The sequence below is a fragment of the Chiloscyllium plagiosum genome, unplaced genomic scaffold, assembly GCF_037043375.1.
Source record: "Chiloscyllium plagiosum isolate Xiang-an unplaced genomic scaffold, Cpla_swu_hap1 HiC_scaffold_16, whole genome shotgun sequence".
NCBI classification, from domain to species: domain Eukaryota; kingdom Metazoa; phylum Chordata; class Chondrichthyes; order Orectolobiformes; family Hemiscylliidae; genus Chiloscyllium; species Chiloscyllium plagiosum.
Genome location: NW_028270154.1, coordinates 16,049,089 through 16,070,719, shown reverse-complemented (window position 1 = coordinate 16,070,719; position 21,631 = coordinate 16,049,089). Strand labels below are relative to the sequence as shown.

At 40.5% G+C, this 21,631-nt stretch overlaps 1 protein-coding gene across 4 annotated transcripts in view; it reads right to left on the bottom strand.

The window, feature by feature from the left end:
• LOC122556488 (15-hydroxyprostaglandin dehydrogenase [NAD(+)]-like) overlaps positions 1-17,772 on the bottom strand; it is a 39,743-nt gene extending 21,971 nt beyond the window's left edge. The window contains exons 1-5 of one of the 4 annotated variants that reach the window (XM_043703174.2): positions 17,720-17,772; positions 11,036-11,187; positions 5,791-5,914; positions 3,603-3,709; positions 610-706 (exon numbers count right to left, since the gene is read on the bottom strand). In XM_043703174.2, the coding sequence (XP_043559109.2) occupies positions 610-706; positions 3,603-3,709; positions 5,791-5,914; positions 11,036-11,128 (421 nt within the window). In that variant the 5' untranslated portion in view covers positions 11,129-11,187; positions 17,720-17,772. Of the gene's footprint in view, positions 1-609; positions 707-3,602; positions 3,710-5,790; positions 5,915-11,035; positions 11,188-11,638; positions 11,705-16,905; positions 16,924-17,502; positions 17,637-17,719 lie in introns of those variants that run through there. The other 3 variants (XM_043703175.2, XM_043703177.2, XM_087995150.1) reach the window with 3 other exon arrangements.
• Between the last annotated feature and the right edge of the window lie 3,859 nt (positions 17,773-21,631).

Sequence of the window (21,631 nt, the reverse complement as noted above, 5' to 3'; positions counted from 1 at the left end):
GAGCATCTCCCAGGCACACATTCAGAATTTACCTCAGATACACAGTTAGTGAGTATAGCCCAAGCAGATAGTCAGGGTTTCTATCGCAGGTACACAGTTAATGACTAAATCCCCAGGTTCTGGATTAGTGGTGCTGGAAGAGCACAGCGGTTCAGGCAGCATCCAAGGAGCTTCAAAATTGACGTTTCGGGCAAAAGCTGGCTGAACTGCTGTGCTCTTCCAGCACCACTAATCCAGAATCTGGTTTCCAGCATCTGCAGTCATTGTTTTTACCTCTTTTAAATCCCCAGGTACAGAGTCAGTGTGTCTACCCAAAGAACGCATTCAGTGAGTATACATCAGATATACAGTTAATGAGTATACTCGAGATACACTAACAGTGCTTATGCCACAGGTGCACAGGATTTATCTACGTAAAGACTCTCCTTTTTATTTGTGTCTGTACCTTTTATTTTTGCTTATACAAAATTATGTCTCCCAGAGTAGTGTGTACTCTGCACCTGACAGTTCCCTACTTGGGTGTGCAAATGATTTGTTTGATTTATTTGAATATATATGAATACATAATTTCTCAGCCAATTTTAACTATTTACATGAAATATTCCAGACCTGCCATGGAGGAAACATTGATTATTACTCCTCCTGCACCTCCAGTCTTTTTATTCATGCAGTCTAGTCCAAGATAGGTTCCTCTGATCACACTGACCTGCAATAAAAGTGACATGTGATCATATACAGGCAACTGAACATAGAAAATAGGACCTGGAGTAGGCCAGTCAGCCCTTCAAGCCTGATTGTCCAACTAAATAGCCTGTAGCCTCTCTTCCCGATATCTTTTGATCACTTTAGCCCAAAGTGCTATATCCAACTACATCCTGAAATTATTCAAAGTTTTGGCCTCAAATGCTTTGCATGGTAGCAAATTCCATAGATTCAGCACTCTCTGGTTGAAGAGATTTTTTCTCACCTCAGTCCAAAATGGCCCACACCATATCCTTAGACTGTGACCCTAGTAATGGAATTCCCTACCTTCAGGAATATCTTTCCCACAATCTACCTTGTCTAACCTGTTGGAATATTATAAGTTTCTATATGATCCCCCCCTCATTCATCTGAACTCCAAGTAATATAATCCTAACCAATTCAACCTTTCCTCATCCATCAGTTCTACCAAACCCTGGAATCAGTCTAGTGGGCGGCACGGTGGCAGTGGGCGGCACGGTGGCACAGTGGTTAGCACTGCTGCCTCACAGCGCCAGAGACCCGGGTTCAATTCCCACCTCAGGCAACTGACTGTGTGGAATTTGCACATTCTCCCCGTGTCTGCGTGGGTTTCCTCTGGGTGCTCCGGTTTCCTCCCACAGTCCAAAAACGTGCAGGTCAGGTGAATTGGCCATGCTAAATTGCCCATAGTGTTAGATGAAGGGGTAAAATGTAGGGGAATGGGTCTGGTTGGGTTGCACTTCAGCGAGTCGGTGTGGACTTGTTGGGCCGAAGGGCCTGTTTCTACACTGTAGGTAATCTAATCTAAAAAAAATCTAAAATCTAAACCTTTGCTGTGTCTCCTCAGATAAGCAGACCAAAACTACACACAATACTCCAGGTATAATTTCACCAAAGTTTACTGACCTTAGTGAAATTATACCTGGAGTATTGTGTGCAGCATGACATCCTTGCTCTTGTATTCAAATCCTCTTGCTATGAAGGCTATCATACCATTTACCTTCTTCACCTCCTACTGCACCTGCATGCTTACTTTCAATGACTGGTGTACAAAAACACCCAGGTGTCATTGCACATTTCTTTCCGTTAATTAATCACTATTCAGAAAGTTATCAACCTTCCTGTTTTTGTTACCAAAGTCGATAGCCTCCCAACCACATTGTGTGCTGTATCTGCCTTGCGTTTTCCCATTGTCCAAATCACACTGAAGAATCCTTCTCACTGCTTACCCTCCCACCCAACTTTCTGTCATCTGAAAATTTGAAGATATTACATTTAGTTATCTCATTTAAATCATTCGTATATATTGTGTATAGCTTCGGCCTTGCACTGATCCCTGTGGTATCCACTAGTTACTGGCTGCCACTTTGAAAAAGACCTGTTTATTTCCTGCCTGCCAATTAGTTCTCTATTCTTGCCAGCACACTATCACAATCCCAAGCACATTAAACTTGTATATTAATCTATTATGTGGGATTTTATCTAAAGCTTTTTTAAAGTCCAAATAAATCTCTTCCACTGGCTCTCCCCATCCACTATACTAGTTATATCCTTGAAGAATTCCAGTAGATTTGTCAAGCATGACTTCTCTTTTGTAAATTAATGCTGATTCTGTCTGATCCTGCCACTGCTTGCCAAGTGCTCTGCTATTGAATCTTTTTAAAATGGACTCTAGCATTTCCCTCAATACTGACATCAGGGTGACTGGTCTGTAATTCCTGGTTTTCTATCTACCTTTTTCTTTTAAATAGAAGGGTTACTTTAGCAACCTTTCAATCTGTAGGAACTGTTTCAGAAACTATAGAATCTTAAAAGATGACCACCAATGCATCCAATATTTGCAGGGTCACTTTCTTAAGAACTCTGGGATATAGATTATCAACTACTGGGGATTTATTAACCTTCAATCCCATCAATTTCCTACTAACTTCCTCCACCATTTCCTACTAATACTGATCACTTTCATTTCCTCTCTATCATAAAACCCTTCGTTCCCCAACATTTCCGATATATTATTTTATTCTTTGTGAATACAGAATCAATGTATGTGTTTAGTTGGTCAGCCATTTCTTTGATCCCCATTGTAATTTCCTCTGTTTCTGACTAACGGGCCTACATTTGCATTCACCAATCCTCTGCTCTTCACATATCTATAGAAATTTTTACAGTCAGTTTTTATGTTCCCTGCAAGCTTACTCTCACACAGTATTTCCTCCTTTGCTAAATTCTAAACTGCTCCTACTCCTCAGACCTGAGGAATTCTTGCGAATTTCAGTGCCTCTTCCTTGGAAGTAATATTATTAACAATTTCCCTTGTTTGCCATTGTGTAGCCATCTTTCCCGTTTTACTTCTACACCAGACAGAAATGAACAATCATTGCAGTTCATCCATGTAATCTTTGTATATTAGACAATACTTCTCCACCATCATCCCTTTAAGTTGTGTTCCCCAATCTATCATAGCTAATTTGCATCTCATACTGTTTTAGGTTCCTCTATTCAGGATCTAGATTAGAGTGGTGCTGGAAAAGCACAGCAGGTCAGGCAGCACTCGAGGAGCAGGGAAATCAATGTTCCGGGCAAAAGCCCTTCATCAGAATTCCTGATTAAGGGCTTTTTCCAGAAATGTCGATTTTCCTGCTCCTTGGATGCTGCCTGACGTGTTGTGCTTTTCCAGCACCACTCTAATCGAGACTCTGATCTCCAGCATCTGCAGTCCTCACTTTAGCCACCTCTATTCATGACCCTCGTCTAAGAATCACCTAGATTGTTCTCCACGGTGATGAAGAATTTTATCATATTGTGTTGCTCATTCCCATGGGGCCTCACACAACTTGATTGCCAGGTATTGTAGGTACCTACAGTGAACTCATACTTACCAAGTTTAAATCTAAACACCTTTGCCAGTTTGTTTCATCAGCTATTCCAGCGTTGTTGCAAACAATATCCAACCGTAGAAAGTTTTCAATAGTTTTCTTGAATGCATCTGCAAGAGAAGTGTTATATAAGGGCTGTGTGATATGCTCAGGACACAAAGTATACATTGTCACAACACGCATTGTAATTTCACATGATCTTGTCCTCTCTTACAGACTTGTGGTAACATGAAACCACAATAAGATATTCCTTAATAAAGTGAATGCTTTCCTTAACTTGGCAGTCTCTGTAAATATTCATAGGTACCCTGAGCTGCTGCATCACTGCCTCATTCATGAATTGCACCGTCTCAGATCCTAAGACCCTACAACGGATAGTGAGGACAGCTGAGAAGATCATTGGGGTCTCTCTTCCCGCCATTACAGACATTTACACCACACGCTGCATCCAAAAGCTAAGAGCATTGTGGAAGACACCACACACCCCTCACTCAAACCCTTCTCCCTCCTGCCATCTGAGAGAAGATACGGTCTCTCACGGCCAGACTGTGCAATAGTTTCATCCCCCAATATATCAGCTTCATAACACTGTATGACCAGACTCTTTTCCATCTGAGATTCTTTGCACGACTTTGAATTGCGGCTAGAAAAATGTCTATTATTTATCACTCTTCTATTTCACTGTAACTTGCACTGTAGTTTGCATTTCCTATGCACTGTATGCCGTGTACAATTGTATAGTTTGTGCTGTCCATGTAGCACCCTCGATCGTGGAGGAATGCTGTTTCGTTTTTACTGTATCAGTTGCATATGGTAGAAATGACAAATAAATGCTACTCATACTCAATGAGACATATCAATTAAGAAGGTGTGTTTTCTTGTGAACACCACCACCAGGTGGAATAAGAAGCGCATGCAGCAACACAGCTCTACAGTATGTGGCATCACGACACTGCAATGGAACAGCAGCAAAAGCTGCCTGTCACAAAGATGGGATAGCCAATATAATCACACTGTGATTGTGCCCGTTACTGAAGAGTGCAAGAGTAAGCTTGCAGGGAACATAAAAACTAATTGTAAAAGTTTCTATAGGTATGTGAAGAGGAAAAGTTTGGTGAAGACAGATGTTGGTCTCTTACGGTCAGAATCAGGGGAAGTTAGTTCTGAGGAAGTCACTCAACTGGAAATGTTAACTCTGATTTCTCTCCACAGATATTGTCAGACCTGCTGAGCTTTTCCAGCAATTTCTATTTTTGTCTCTGATCTACAACATCTGCAGCTCTTTTGGGTTTTCTTTTAAAGGGGAAATTACATTGGGAGTAAAGAAATTGCTGACCAACAAAATACATACTTTGATTCTGTGTTCACAAAGGAGGAAATGACATTCTGGAAATTGCTAATTGAGGCTTCCTTTCTTTCGGAATAGTCACTTTTCCCCCTCGGCCTCATGCCAGACTGAACTGATGCGAGGAGCTGAGTCAGCACAGGGAAGCATTTGTCTCTTTTAAAATTAATTCCTGTGAAATAAAGGGCAGGCTAGTCTGCGCTAATGCTGATGTCAACAGTCACTGAATGTGGTGATGTCAGCAGCATGCATGCAGGTGAATTCTGAAGCCTGCCATGGCCAGCTGACATTACTGCCCCATCTGAGCATGCTCCAGCAGCCAATTTTGGCATTTGGTGTAATTACTCTTTTAAAAAAAGACAACTTTATATCCACGAGACCAGGCTGTTCAACAATCATCTCCCTAAGGTATGCAGCTTTGGGTCTGCAGCCTTGTTTGGTGCTGTGGGATGGAAGGAAGAATTCCAGGTTTGGGGAAGGCTAGACAAACTTGACATGAAGGGTGACTGCCACGTTCTGCAAGGTTTAGGAATATCGAAACAGCCTGGGCAATACTCCTGGAAAATAGCATAATCTGAACTCAATCAACATATTAAAAGGACTCCACAGATTCACGTGAACAGTGCTTCTGTACGCTGACAAGAACAAATTATAATTCAAAGTAGGAAGAATGGTTCTTGGCAAGTTGGAAAGATCTACCATAATTTGAACTGCACTTACTCCTTTCACCTTCTATTGGATGGGCAGTGTATGAGTGAGTTTGTCAATGCTTTGCTGGTGTACTCTGCCAGTGGGACCCTGTAGATTTCAGGGTACAATCAGTTTAATGATGAAACCTGCCCACACCTTTCAATTGGTTGCCAGATGTCACATCACAAGTAATGAACATTGTTTGCTGAGCTCCATAGACTTCATCGAACGTAGTCTTCGTTTTAAGGCCAACTGCAGTGCTAATATCTAAAAGGCTGACCTGAAAGAGGCAATCAAAGTCCTGTTAGCTTTAGAGTGGAAGACAGAATTTATCCAGAGTTATGGGGTTAGTCAATAGTTAATTAATGGTGTTCCAGAGTCAGTTAACAATTAGCAAATGGTGCTGTAGGGTTAGTTAATGTTTAGTCAATGTATGATGGGATTAGCTACTTCGAGGTACATTGGGTACTATACAGGTACAACACAGAAATACGGATTTTGACCTTATAGGTCGATGTTGGGTTCACCATTTTAATCTCATCTCAATCTAGCTCTCCTTCCATTTCTTTCTTTCTCATGTGCTAATTAGCTTCCCCTTAAACATGTTAATGCTCTTAACTACTCCTTATGGTTGCAAGTCTTGCATTTCTCTGCTCTAGATAGTCATTAATAAATCCAAAAACTATCATCACTTTATTTTAATTTTTGTCTCCTCCAAAACAAGGCTTTGTAAAGCTACCCTGGATATCAAAGGATATGGGGAATGAGCAACAATGAGAAGCTGAGGCAGAAGATCAGAAATTAGATCAGACAGAATTACAGAGGAGGCTCAAGAGGTCATTTTGGCCATATAACCTACTCCTCCTCCTCCTACATGGTATGATGTTATGAACATTTGCATAATCTTAAAGACCTTAACCAGAGTTCCATCAAACTTGAGAAAAAAAAAACTCCAACTAGTTCAGCCTGTTCTGATTGTGAAAATCTCTCTATTTTGGTATCATTTTTGTGAATTAGTTTTCCATTTCCAGTGCTTCTATATCCTCGATATAGTTGTGATCTGTTATAATCTCACCTGATGTCATTACTGGAAAAGACAGACTTCAGACATTAATCTTGCTAAATGGATCGTATTTTATTGTTTTCTTTTACTTTAATGAGATGGTCTTTTATTGAAACAAAAGCAGACTGAGCTAATGCTCAGTTCAATTTTAAAGTGGAAGTTCATTATCCAAAAAAATGAAAATAAAAAAGAATAAATCAAACTATTTACATGTAACACAAATTCAAAATTTCTGAACCACGTGGAAAAATGCAAACTAATTAATCCTACAGCATACCTTTACTGTACTCAAAGCAGAATGAATTCCTTTCTCTATCACATCTGTATGGCTTAGTTTAATGTTGGGTTTCAATGCCCAGTCTCAAGAATCTAATAGCATTTTCCTTGAGTCTTTATACAAATGAGCTTATACTTTCTCATCTTCAAATAATCCTTTCAGGGTTTTAACCCTACACTTCTGTTTTGGATCTTTCAAACTAAACTCTTTTCACTTCAGTGGCCTGTTTCTTGAAAGTTTTAAACAATCTGCCTCCTTCAGCAGCAATTGTGTTACACATCCAGCGTTAGCAAAGCTTTTTGTAAATCTGTACTGAAAAAATAATTATTTATGGGTATTTTCCCCCAAGCCAAAAAAAATTGGAACATTCAAACTAAAGCCTCATGCTCAACTAAAATTAAACAAAGAACTATAGATGTTGGAAACCTGAAACAAAAACAGAAATTGGAGTATCTCAGCAGGTCTGACAGCATACATGGAGAGAAAGCAGAATTAACATTTCAGGTCCAGTGATGCTCCTTCAGAATTGATAGTTGCTAGGAAAAGGTGGTATACATTCTAAAGAAGGTGCGGATGAGGAGGTGGGTGTAAACGAGTAAGCAATCAGTGGAGATGGAGCTCAGAGGGAGAAAAAGGCAGTTGTGAAATATAGGGAATGAGAAAAGTTGAAGTTGGGTACCACAAGTAGTGAAAATGGGTTGGCTGTGCTGAAAGCAACCATGTGATGACAGAACCTGGAGTGTGGGGATGTGGAAAGGACATGGAGGAAGGTGCTCAGGTCCTAAAATTGTTGAACTCAATATTTAGTCTTGAAGACTACAAGGTCCTCAAATGGTCTGATTTTCTATTTGAGAACCACATGTGATAGAGAAGGGAATTCTTTCTGCTTTGAGTACTGTGGGAATTAATGAGTTTGCATTTTTCCACGTTTCAAAAATTTGTGTTACATATAAATAGTCTGATTTATTCTGTTTTATTATCTTTTATATAAAATAAGCTTCCATTTTATTGTTAATACCAAATCTGCTACGTTAGCTTAGTGTCTTTGTGTTTCAGTGAAAGAAATATGCTTTTTCAGCATATATATTACTTTTTCTGAGTGATTGTCATTCCTGAAGAAGTGTCACTGGACCACAAGTGTTAACTCTGCTTTCTTTTCACAGATGCTGCCTGACCTGTTGAATTTCTCCAGAAATTTCTGTTTTTATTCCTGATACACAAATGTTTACTCAGTTCGCTTGTAAATCTCACCTAATTCAAACAAAACCCACTGCCCTTCAGGAAGTCTGTCTCTTGTACTGTGCTTGAAAACAAGAGCACAATGGCTACAGACGTACTTACAAATTAATTATTAAACCCCTTCATAGATACAGACCAAGCGCACAAGCTGCTAGGTCATAATCCAAACTCAAAAATAAATAGCATTGAAATACTCCTAAATCACTCACCTTACATCATAGATCTAACTATAGATCTATGCAAGTTAAACGTAACTTTTCTGTTTTTCCTTCCAGAAATGAATCCAGTGTTTTATTTGCTTATACATAGCCTTATTAATTTGTGTCACTGTTGTTAGTAGTTTGTGTACAGTACCCTTAGATTGCTTTGCTCCTCTACTGCCAGACAGTTTCATGGCCAATCAGTAGCATTACAAAGCTTAAAAATGGAAATTAACGTGCTTTGGGATGACTCTATCTTCTTGTGTAATGGTATTAGCTTGTGTTGGAGTAGGGGCGTTGTGCTGGGTTATGTCACATGTTAAAATACACATCATTTTGGGGAGGTACAGCTTCCTGTGCCAGGGTTGGGATCTTCAGATTGTAGGACAGACCCTGATAAGACTTCCCTTGCGGTACAGACTTTAAAAGAGGCTAAGCCAAAATCACGATCAAAGTAAAATACTATGGATGCTAGAAACCTGAAAGCAATGCACAGAATGCTGGAGAAACTCAGCAGGTCTGGCAACATCTGTGGAGAGTTCCAAAGAAGTACTCAGAAGGGTATTTTGTTTCGCTCGAGAGTGTGGTGCTGGAAAAGCACAACAGGTCAGGCACCATCCGAGGAGGAGGAAAGTCGAAGTTTTGGGCAAAAGCCCTTCATCACGAATGTGGGTCTGGCCTCATTGCTGATGAAGGGCTTTTGCCCGAAACATCGACTCTCCTAATTCTCGGATGTTGCCGGACCAGCTGTGCCTTTCCAGCACCACACTCTCAGCTCTAATCTCCAGCATCTGCAGTCCTCATGCCTATTTTGTTTTTCTGTCCACGGATGCTGTCAGATCTGCTGAGTTTCTCCAGCGTTCCCTATATTTGTTTTTGAACCAATATCTATTGAGTAAGATTGTTGAAATATTTAACATGTCAATGATTTTAATATTTTAGGGGAAAGGATCACAAGGACAGAAAATCTACTGTCTTTAACTGGTTGGAGCTATATGTGACTCTCGACCTACAGCAATATGGTTGACTCTTAACTTACCCTGAAATGATGGAGAAAGTCACTTTGTTTGACCAAATTGTTAATATAAGGAATAAGAAGAATAAAATGGGCCATCTGGGTATCAACCTAGCCCATGTAGGTGGAGGGACGGATAGAGTTGAGGAAACAGGGAATCTGTAGGAGGACTTGGACAAGCTCAGAGAGTGGGCAAAGGAGTGGCAGATGGAAGACAATGTACTAAATGTATGAGGTGATGCACTACAGTCGGAAGAATAGACTATTTTCTATATGGGGAAAGGCTTTGGAAATCTGAAGCATAAAGGGACTTAGGAGTCCTAATTTAGGATTCTCTTATGGTTAACATGTAGGTTCAGCTGGCAGGAAGGAAAATTCAATATTAGCATTCATTTCAAGATGGCACTATACAAGAGCACAGATCTACTGCTGAGGCTGTATAGTCCTGTGGTCAGACAGTATTTAGAATATTGTGAGCAGCTTTGGGCATCATATCTCAGGATAGATGTGCTGGTATTGCAAAAGAACCAGAGGAGCTTCACAAGATTGATCCCAGAGTGAATGGCTTGTCTTATGAGGAGCAATTGGGGTCTGTACTCGATAAGAGTTTAGAAGGATGAGGGGGTGAATCTCACTGAGAGACCGAGATGGAGAGGACATGGAGAAGATGTTTCCACGAGCAGGAGAGACTAGCACAGTGAAGGAACAACTTTTTCGAACTGAGATGAAGAGGAATTTCTTCAGCTAGAGGATGGTGACTTGATGAGCTGAATGGCCTAATTCTGCTCCTATATCTTATGGTCTTGGAACCAACCTTGCTGACACTGCAAAGTTCTCCTAACTAGGATCTATGGACCTGTGCTAAAATTAAGAGAACTTTCCCACGGACTAGTCAAGCAATAGCCTGATATCAGCACTTTATTGCCCAAACTGTCAACCTCTAATATAAAGCAACACAAGGTGCAAGGGAATACCACTACCCGTCAACTCAAACTACACACTATCCAAACAGGGAACCACAGTACTGTTCCTTTGTTGACTCCCTTCTTAACAATACTCTGTGTACTTACATCGGATGGACTGAAAGGATTAAAGAAGGACGCTCAGCAACATTTTTTGATGTAAATTAAGAAAGGACAATAAAAACTGACTTCCCAGCAATGTCCATATCACACAAATTAGCATATTGAAAAAATATGTTTCTATGCTTAGAGTAGGAGAGATTCTAAAAGAATAACCTCTGAATGGGACAGCCTTGCTCTCTGAGTGAAGGCTTTACCTCAGGGTATCTTTACCTCTGGTATCTTAGTCCCCACTGTCCAGCTCATGCAAGACTGAGGTACTGTGAGGGGACATGGATAGCAAATGCAACACCTTCAGATGAAGGGGACAGGAAACTGGGCAAAGGAGTTAGTCATATTCTTCCATATTAACTTCTGGGTCAAATGTCATAAAGCAAACTGTGCAGGAGTTGTGGTTACTCAATGCAAACTGCAGAGAAAAGTCTCACCAATGCACAACAGTTACACACAGGCTATCACTTCAGTTACACATCTTATTTATTCCATTGGACTTTTTAATAAAAAGACAATAAATCCTCAGGTTACCTTGGCACCATTTTTCAGCAGTATTTCAGCAAAAGCTTTGCCAAGTCCTTGAGCTGCTCCAGTTATTAAGGCAACTTTTCCCACCAGTGACATTGCAGAGTTGAGGGTATTCAATTCGACGTAACAGTTCTCGTCCTCTTATCAAGACCAATCTAATCAAAGTCCAAAAGGCAGTAAACAGTAACAACTGGCTTTAGTTGGTTATTATATCTCTACAGATTCTTTTCACAAAAACTGTCATCATAGAACAAGCAGAATCACAGATTACAAGGCAGTTAGTAAAAGCTTCGAGAATATTTACATAATGCATACTTGCCTCAGTGCATAGATTGCTGAAAATCAAGCCCACTAATCCTGGGTTGTATAAAAGTAAGCAAAATTCTCCAATTTACAGGTCCTTTTAGACTCAGGTTACAGAACACATGGACTAGGTTTCTGTACTTAAAAAGCAATACTGTTTATCATAAATGAGTAGATTCTAGCAAGAAGTAAACAACTCTGCTTTCATCACCCTTTCAGAGAGAGACACAGAATTTAAAAACTCAGGACTGTCTGAGAAAGAAAAGAATTGCATAATTTCTGCTTTAATAGGTGAATCCTTACTTTTGAACAGCCATCCCTGGTTCTAGATTCTCCCATAAGAGGAATCACATACGGGATTCCAATCCTTCTCTTTTGAAGACCTAGCTTCAGACCTCCCCTAAAGGTCATGGACTGTCTCAACAACCACTCACCCTCTTGTTGTTTGCCTTCCTTTCCCTTGATTTTTGGGAGCTACAATCCAGGACTTAATCACAGGTACAACTGCTCTGTGCTTTGAGCTTACTCAGCTCCATCTACTGGCTCTCAGATCCTCCCAAATATTAACTGCACAGGGCCACCAAACAGCTCCTGAGATGTCTACCTGAGCCCTAATTGGGAAGAGTTAGTGACCTTCAGATGCCTCCTCAACAGAACAACTTTTAACAGTTCACTTTGCAAGCACTCCAAATGTCTCCAAAGGAACGTTCAGTCACCCTTTAACTCTTCTGAGTGAAAACTGTTGAAAACCTCACAACAAATCTCACCTATATTACTAAGCAAAACCAAACATTGTGACCAGCAGTTGTATGTATTCCCTGAATGTTACACTAAACACAGATTGTTAGTAATACAGTATAAATGAATATATATCAAAATAGGATTTCATGCAATGTATTAACTGACTATTTTGCATCTGTATTTACCAAGAAAGAAGGAACTATTTGGACTAATTGAGTTAGTGGATGTAAAAATTGAAAAGAGATAGTACTGTGGCAGGTTATTTTTAGAGTAGATAAGTCTTTCCAACTGAATACAATGCAAGGAAATTAAAGGAGGAAACTCAGAAGGTGAAGGTCATGCTCTTAGAATACTGGAGTAGTGTCTGAGATGGAAAAATTAAAATTGTTATAGATATTTTTAAGCAAATTATTCAGACAATTAGGACTTGAACCCAGCTTATCAAGTTCAGAGGCAGGGACACTACCACTATTCCACAAGACTCCCTTGAAGTTACTAGACATGTTCTACAAAGGCTGTAAGATTAATCACAAAAATTATAGCTGGATAATTTAGAGAAACAATAATCCAGTACAAATTAACCAGGACAAGACTGGATTAATTAAGGAAAACCAACATAGACACTTTAATGGCAAACTATATTTAAACTGATAAAAATTTTGGCAAAGTAACAGAGAGGCTTGATGTGGTGATATCAAAAGGCATTTGACAAAATACCAAAAAAGCTGAAGCCCATGGAATAAAAAAAGACAGTAACAGTAATGAATATGAAGTTGGCTGAGTGACAGGAAACTGAAAGTAGCAGTGAACAATTTTTCAGACATAAAGAAAATGCACAGCTACCCAGGGAATAGTGCAAGAACTACTTGCTTTTTCATGTCTATATGTATATTGATAAACTACACTTGGGTTCACAGATACAATTTCAAAATTTTACAGCTGACACTGTTTTATTGTAAACAGTGAGGAAGATGATAATAGGCTTCAAAAATACACAAATGTTGACAATTGGTGGAATAGGTGGACACATGGTTTGAAGTTACACATTTTGATTGGAAGAATGAGGAGATGCAATATTAAAGAAAGAGTACAATCCTAAAGGGGTGCAGAAATAAAAAGACCTGGAAGTATATATCGACCAATCATTAAAAATAACAGATTAGCTTGATGAAATGGCTGAAAACATATATGGGTTCCTGTGCTATATAAATAGCTGTGTAGAATACAAAAGCAAGAAACTTATAGTGACTCTATAAAACACAGATTTGGCTTCAACTGGAGTATCATATCTGAACCTGAGCACCAACATCCCTCTGAGCTGCATGGCTGCACAGCTGCTCTGGGTTCCTCCATGGTTCCACACAGTGTGGCTGATCAGTGTGCCAAAGCATTAATTTCAGAAGTTGATGTCATGCACAGACCTCCGCACATTGACAATGAATTAAAAGAATTAAATAGAAAGAATTACAAGTATATTGTTAAGGAATATACTTTAGGGAAGACATGAAGGCTTTAGAGAGGGTGCAGAAAATATTTACAAGAAGGGCTCCAAGATTGAGAACTTCAGTTACATGGATAGACTAAAGAAGATTGTTCTCCTGAGAGAGGTTAGATTGAGAGGAGACTTGACAGGTGCAGGAGTCCTAGAGATGACAAAATAATACAATATTCCAAGTTCCTTTCTGCCTAATCGGATGGATGTTGTACGTTCACAACAATATTTAAAGTGAGCACCACAATCCTTGTACCATGGCCAATATTCCTGGCTCAGATAATAATTGTTCCACTTCTCCAGAATCATTGCATGTGTGAGGCAATGGGATGTTTGAAAGGAGTGCAGAGGCATGCCATTTAGCCTAATTGGACTGTACTGCTGTTTTCTTCCATCACTATTTTTTACTGTATCAGCATATTCTTTGATTTGTTTTCTCTTCTGTATTTACCTAGCTTCCTCTTAAATGTATCCATCCCATTTGCCCCAGCTATACCTGACAGCCCAGTTTCACATTCCCATCACTCTTTGGGTAAAAATGTTTCTCCTGAATTCCTTATTGGAATGCTTGATGCCTGACTTATACTTGTGGCATCTATTAATAGAGTCATAGAGATGTACAGCATGCAAACAGATCCTTCTGTCCAACCTGTCCATGCTGACCAGATATCCCAACCCAATCTAGTCCCACCTGCCAGCATCCGGCCCATATCCCTCCAAACGCTTCCTATTCATATACCCATCCAAATGCCTCTTAAATGTTACAATTCTACCAGCCTCCACCACATCCTCTGGCAGCTCATTCCATACATGTATAACATTCGGCGTGAAAAGGTTGCCCCTTAGGTCTCTTGTATATCTTTCCCCTCTCACCCTAAACCTATGCCCTCTAGTTCTGGACTCCCCCCGCCCAGGGAAAAGACTTTGTCTATTTATCCTATCCATGCCCCTCAAAATTTTGTAAGCCTCTATAAGGTCACCCCTCAGCCTCTGACACTCCAGGGAAAACAGCCCCAACCTATTAAACATCTCCCTATTGCTCAAATCCTCCAACCCTGGCAACATCCTTGTAAATCTTTTCTGAACCCTTTCAAGTTTCACAACATCTTTCCGATAGGAAGGAGACCAGAATTGCATGCAATATTCCAACAGTGGCCTAACCAATGTCCTGTACAGCCGCAACATGACTTCCCAACTCCTGTACTCAATACTCTGACCAATAAAGGAATGCATACCAAACGCCTTCTTCATTATCCTATCTACCTGCGACTCCACTTTTAAAGAGCTATGAACCTGCACTCCAAGGTCTCTTTGTTCAGCAACACTCCCTGGGACCTTACCATTAAGTGTATAAGTCCTGCTAAGATTTGTTTTCCCAAAATGCCGCACCTCGCATTTATCTGAATTAAACTCCATCTGTCACTTCTCAGCTCATTGGCCCATCTGGTCCAGATTCTGTTGTAATCTGAGGTAACCCTCTTCGTTGTCCACCACACCTCCAATTTTGGTGTCATCTGCAAACTTACTAACTGTACCTCTTATGCTCGCATCCAAATCATTTACGTAAATGACAAAACGTAGAGGGCCCAGCACCGATCCTTGTGGCACTCCACTGGTCACAGATCTCCAGTCTGAAAAACAACCCTCCATCACCACCCACTGTCTTCTACCTTTGAGCCAGTTCTGTATCCAAATGGGTAGTTCTCCTTGTATTCCATGAGATCTAACCTTGCTAATCAATCTCCCATGGAGAACCTTGTCGAACGCCTTACTGAAGTCCATATAGATCATATCTACTGCTCCGCCTTCATCAATCTTCTTTGTTATTTCTTCAAAAAACTCAATTAAGTTTGTGTTGACTATCCTGAATCAGTCCTCGCCTTTCCAAATACATGTACATCCTGTCCCTCAGGATTCCCTCCAACAACTTGCCCACCACCGAGGTCAGACTCACCGGTCTATAGTTCCCTGGCTTGTCTTTACCGCCCTTCTTAAACAGTGACACAACGTTTGCCAACGTCCAGTCTTCCAGCACCTCACCTGTGACTATCAAAGATAGACTCTTCCACAAATGGAAAAACGTTCCTGAAGTCTAACCTATCAAACTGTTTCATGTAATCTCAGTCAGGTCAACTCCTCAGCTCTCCTAACCTGGCCATTCCTCATCCTCTCCAATACAATTATTTGCCACTCTTCCTAATCCAGCTAATCTGACCCCATCCCTAACCTAGCTGTTCCCAGTTCTCTCGAATGCAGCAATCTGTGGGACGAAGTTCTGTGTCATAGACTATTTCCTTTTTGTGGCGGTTCCTTTCTGCTGTTGGTGTTGTAACATTGGAAGCTCAATTTTCCTCAGACATTTAGAGAACTCAGTTGTGAAAGAGCATTCAGTTAAAAGTGAAGTAAGGCCTGATGTTGACATTAACCTGTAAAAACTGGTGAGGCAGTGTGATTTTGTTTAACCACTGGCACACATTATCTTTCTTGTTTTATTAAATGCAGGTTGCCATGTTTTCAGTTTGCCAAATGTCCAAGCACTAAATCCATTGTGATATTCTTCTTTAGATCTCAAGCAAAACTGGAGGTCTCACTTGTGATTTAATCAAATTGTCCTGACCAGAGGTGAACTGTCTACTGCTCGGTATCCCTCATGAAATTGGTTATCATATTTTTTTACACTTACGAGGCTTATCTCAACCCGAAGTGTTGATTTCACCACTTCCTGATGGTGTTTGGCTTGCTGTGTTCTTCCAACCTCTTGTTTGTCTACTATTATTCTACTGAATTGGCCTTGCTCGTTTCCTTTGAATCAGCTGTTTATTTAATTTTATTATTTCACATTATCTCTCTGCGTATATTCCCTTTTCATAGAACAGGCCCTTCGGCCTGTCATGTTGTGCCGAGGATTAATCCTAATGTAAAATAAAATAACCTAACCTATGCACCCCTCAATTCACTGCTGTCCATGTGCACGTCCAGCAGGCACTTAAATGTCCCTAGTGACTCTGCTTCCACCACCGCTGCTGGCAACGCATTCCATGCATTCACAACTCTCTGTGTAAAGAACCAACCTCTGATGTCTCCTCTATACCTTCCTCCTAATATCTTAAAACCAAGACCCCTCCTTTCAGTCTTTCACTGAAATACTCTGAATTCTTCCATGCCCTTTCAGTTGGACAACCCTTGGACCGTCCTAGTAAGGTCCACCTGGCCCATTGCACTGGGATCCTCACAGTCTCTCTCAGTAGATTTTCACCCTCCCTCCCAGTGAAATCCTCCCCATCTCCATTAATGAGATCACCTCAGTCTCTCACAATAGATTCATTCCAATCCTTACCAGTGAGCTCCTCCAACCCTGTCACGCCCAGAAGGGAAAAAGCTGTAAAACCAGTAGGACTCCTTTTTTATGCTTCAAAATAGCGCTTCAGTACGCCCAGGGCATTCATTTCCAAGCATTTTTAAAAATGTTTTCCTCTAGGAGAGCAAGTCTTTGTATGTCTCCCCAGTGAGATACTCCTGGTCTCTTGCAAGTTCTCATATGAATGCTGCCGGATGCTACTAGGTTCACATAAGACCTGGGTCAGAGTTAAAAATCACACAACACCAATTGGAAGCATACTAGCTTTCGGAGCGCCGCTCCTTCATCAGGTGGGTCAGAGTTGGGATTTTAGGGGTTGGAGCTGGGAATGGAGTCAGGACCTAGGATTGGAAGGTCAGGTCAGGGGCTCGGCCTGAATGAGGGGGCTGGCATTCAGTGCCGCTACCTTCGGCAGTACTGCTCTCCAGCACTGCTTCTCACAACGTTGAGCTGTCGTCTGACAACTTTTCGGTAGAAAGCAACAACAAAAAAATATAAGCAGCCGCTGGTTTGCTGGAGTGAACACACGAATTATTAAAGTTTCCGCCTGACAGAAGGAAGCCGTTGTAAACTTACGAAGCAGGCTTCCTCCATCCACCTTGTACATATCTCTCTATCTCAGCCCACTCGAGCAAGCTCTTGTGAGAGATTCTCAGACCAAGCCTTGATTCGAAAGTAACTCTAAAATAAGCATATATTAAATGTTTGCGAGTGAAATATCCGTCCAAATTATCTAAACCACAGCAGCCCTAGGTTATGCAAATAATTAATCAATCAGCACAGGAATACTTACAGTCAGTATGAGTTTGATCTTCTTGATGAAAATCTGAGGTTCCTATCTTGGCCACTCCCGTCTGCACAAATTAACTTCCGGATCACCGCCCACTGTCATTTCTCTCTGTAAAAACATCAATATCCTTCGAACGTCTGCTCAAACAAATTCTACACAGTAATGTGAGATCAGAATGGTAAGAGTCCTCAGAGTAGAGTAACCAGCGATGGCTCAGGTATTGAAAGTATTGAGTCTGCACTTTTTGTATCGAGAGTCCTAGGTCTAAGCATCTATACGCACACCTTAACTCTTTTAGCTAAGTATCATCGAGTGAATAGACCCTCTTTCAGGCCAATATACTTTAACCCACCAAAACTGAATGCAATTATTCCAGACTGGGTCGAAGCAACTGTACAAGGACATTGGTTAGGCCACTTTTAGAATATTGTGTACAATTCTGGACATTCTTTTCTCAGAAGATGTTGTTAAACTTGAGAGGGCGCAGAAAAGATTTACTAGGCTGTTGCCAGGACTGGAAGGCTTGGATTTCAAGGAGAGGCTGAATAGATTGGGGCTTTTTTCCCCTGGAGTGTTGGAGGCTGAGGAGTGACATAATAAAGGTTTTTAAAATCATGGGGGGGGGGCGGTCATGGAAATGGTGGAGGAGAATTCAGGGCAAATACAGCTTCAGAATGAAAAAGACTGGCACTTATGCTACAGAATATCAGAGGAGGATATGGGGGACAAAGGGAAAATTATATCTGATATCAAGATTTCAATTCTATAGAAAGCCACAAAGAAAACAGGGGTAAAATTAAGCAGGAAATAAGGAAATCAAAATTAGGGCATGAAACAAGTATTTATGAAATCAAGGAATCTTGACAATTTTATTTTAAATTCATTAAGAGGTAGGGAATAACCAAGGAAAGAATGGGGCCGATTAGAGACCAAAAGGGTGACCTGTCTACAGAGAACTAAGACAAGGGCATGGTTCTAAATGGATGTATTACTTTTTGATGAGGGATGGGACAAACAGGCATTGTATTTAAGAAGTGAGAAACATTTGATGGTGCAAAATAAGAGGAAAAGGCATTCTTAAGGTGTTTAGCATCTTTGAAACAGGACAAAATATCACAACTGAAAGAAAGTGAGTGAAGAAACAACTCTGGAACATTTTTAAAAATTCACTTACAGAATTCGGGTCATCAATTAGTGCCTATCCCTAATTACTCTGTAGAGGATGGTGGGAAGATGCCTTTTTGAATTGCTGCAGACCATGTGGAGTAGGGACACCCAGAGGGAGAGAGTTCCAGGATTTTGTCCAACAACATTGAAGGAAGAACGATATCCAAGTCAGGATTATGTGTGGCTTGGAAGGGAACTCACAGTAGTAGCATTGCCATGCATCTTATGCTCTAGCCCTGCCAGGTAGATGTTATTTGAAAAGTGGTGTCACATGAGCTTTGGTGAATTTTTCAGTGTACCTTTAGTGTGGTATACAGTGTTACCATTGAGCATTGGTGGTGGAGGAAGTGAATGGTGAAGGTATTAGATGGATTGTCAATGAAACAGGCTGCTTGGTTCTGGAAGGTATTGACCTTCTTGAAAGTTATTGGAGCTGCACTTATGCAAGCAGGCAAAGAATCACACATTGTGTTGTAGAGATTATTGATAGACTTTCAGGAGTAAGGAATAGAGTTATTTACCACGTCTTATTATAAATAATAATGAAGAACCAAGAAATGGAAGAAGAGTTGAATTAAACAAATCCATCAGTCCTCAGAGTAAATAACACAAATAGCATTCCAAAAATACTAAATAATCAAGGAGTTAAAGTGGGGATGGGGGGGTGGAGGGGGGAATGTTGGAAAAGAAATAAGTACTATAATTATGACGAGAAAGAAAATACTAAAGAAACTGATGGAGCTAAAGTTCAATAAGTCCCCTGGACCTGAATTGGATGAATCCGAAGATTTTGAAAGAAGTTACTGCTGAGATAATGGTTGCACCGATTGCAATCTTCTAAGAATCCATAGATTCTGGAAAAGTCCCAGAGGATTGGAAAAATGCTAATGTGGCACCCTCATTCGATGGAGGGAAACAAATAAACAGGTACCTATCAACCAGTTAGCTTAACATCTGTCATGTTAAGAGTTAATTAAAGGATGTAAAAGTAGAACATTTAGAAATACAAATAAAATCAAGCAAAGATAGCACAGCTTTGTGGAGGTAAAATCATGCCTAACAAATTTATTACAGTTCTTTGAGGAGTTAAGCAAAATTGATAAAGGGGAACCAGTAGAGGTACTACCTATTAGGATATATCTTAAGAGCCCAAGGTGTTGGTCATGTGGGGGCTGTCGGAGCGGATAGTATATTAACAGGGATACAGGACTAGCTAAATATTGAGAACATGGAGAGTTGGAATAAAAGGGCCGTTTTCAGGATGGGATGTTATTCCTTTGTTTAAGGTCAACAGGGATAATTTAGGAAATTACAATTTAGTGAGCCTGACATCAATAATAGGGAAATTATTGGAGAAGAGTCTTGGGGACTGGATTTAAAAATGTTTTGGAAAATATCAACTTGTTAGTTATAGGCAGCGTGGCTTTTTGCAGGGAGGTTGTGTCTCACAAACTTGACTGAGTTTTTTGAGGAAATGGCAAAGGTAATTACTGAGGGCAAGGGGTGGATGTTGTTTACCAAAGTCTTGGTCCCTCCTGGCAGGCTGAAACAGAAGGTGAAGTCACATGGCATCCATGGTCAACTGGTAAGATGCAGAACTGGGTTGGTCACAGGAGACAGAGACTAGCAGTGGAAGGTTGTGTGTCTGACTGGAGATCTGTGACCAGTGGTGTTCCACAGAGATCAGTGTGAAGACCCCCGTTGTTTGTAATATGTATAAATAATTTGGAGGAGAATGTGGGTGATTTGATTAGTAAGTTTCTGGACAACACAAAGACTGGGGGAGCTATGGAAAGTGAGGAGGATTGCCAGAGGATACAGCAGGATATAGATAGGCTGGAGACTTGGGCGAAGAAATGGCAGATGGAATTTAATCCAGACAAATGTGAGGTGATGCATTTTGGAAAGTCTCATGCAGGACAGAAACATAGGGTAAATGGCAGAACCTTAGAAACATTTACCAATGAATCTCGGTGTACAGATCCACAGTTCCCTGGAAGATGGGAACAAGTAGACAAGTTGGTCAAGAAGGCATATAGAAGAAGGGTGATTGGACCTGAAACATTGAATCTCCTTTCTCTCCACAGAGGCTGTTAGACCTGCTGAGTTTTCCAGCAGTTTCTGTTTTTTTTTCTGATTTCCAGCATCCACGGTTCTTTTTTATTAACCCCCAAACCACAGAATGTAAGAGCAATAGAATGTAAGGAAATTACGCTAGAACTGTATAAATCACCAGTTAGGTCCCAAACTGGAGTACTGTCTGCAGTTCTGATCATTGCATCACAGAAAGGATGTGATCAAACGAGAGAGGACAGAGAAAAGATTCAGGAAAATGCTGCTGGAAACAAAGAAATTAAGTAATGAGAAAAATTTGGATGGACTGTTGTTGTTTATTTTGGAACATGGGAGGCTGAGGGGAGACTTAGATGAGGTGTTCAAAATCATCAGATCCAAAATAGAATGGATAGGAAAAATCTAGTTCTTCGCACAGAGTTAGAGCCATAGATTTAAAACATTTGGGAAATAGATAAGAGCAGGGCAACTCAAACTGTTTCATATTTCTTGATGTGACCTTATTTCAGACTTTGCACAATGTTAAAAAGAAAACTGGGTGTGATTAGAGAGTTGATGAGTAGGAGGTGTGAGTTGTTGAGTAGGGAACGGTTGATGGAGGAATGACAGGAGACCATTGAGTTGGGAGGGGTGGAATGGAGCGGTGATTGATAGAGACTCTTAGAGCATTCACAA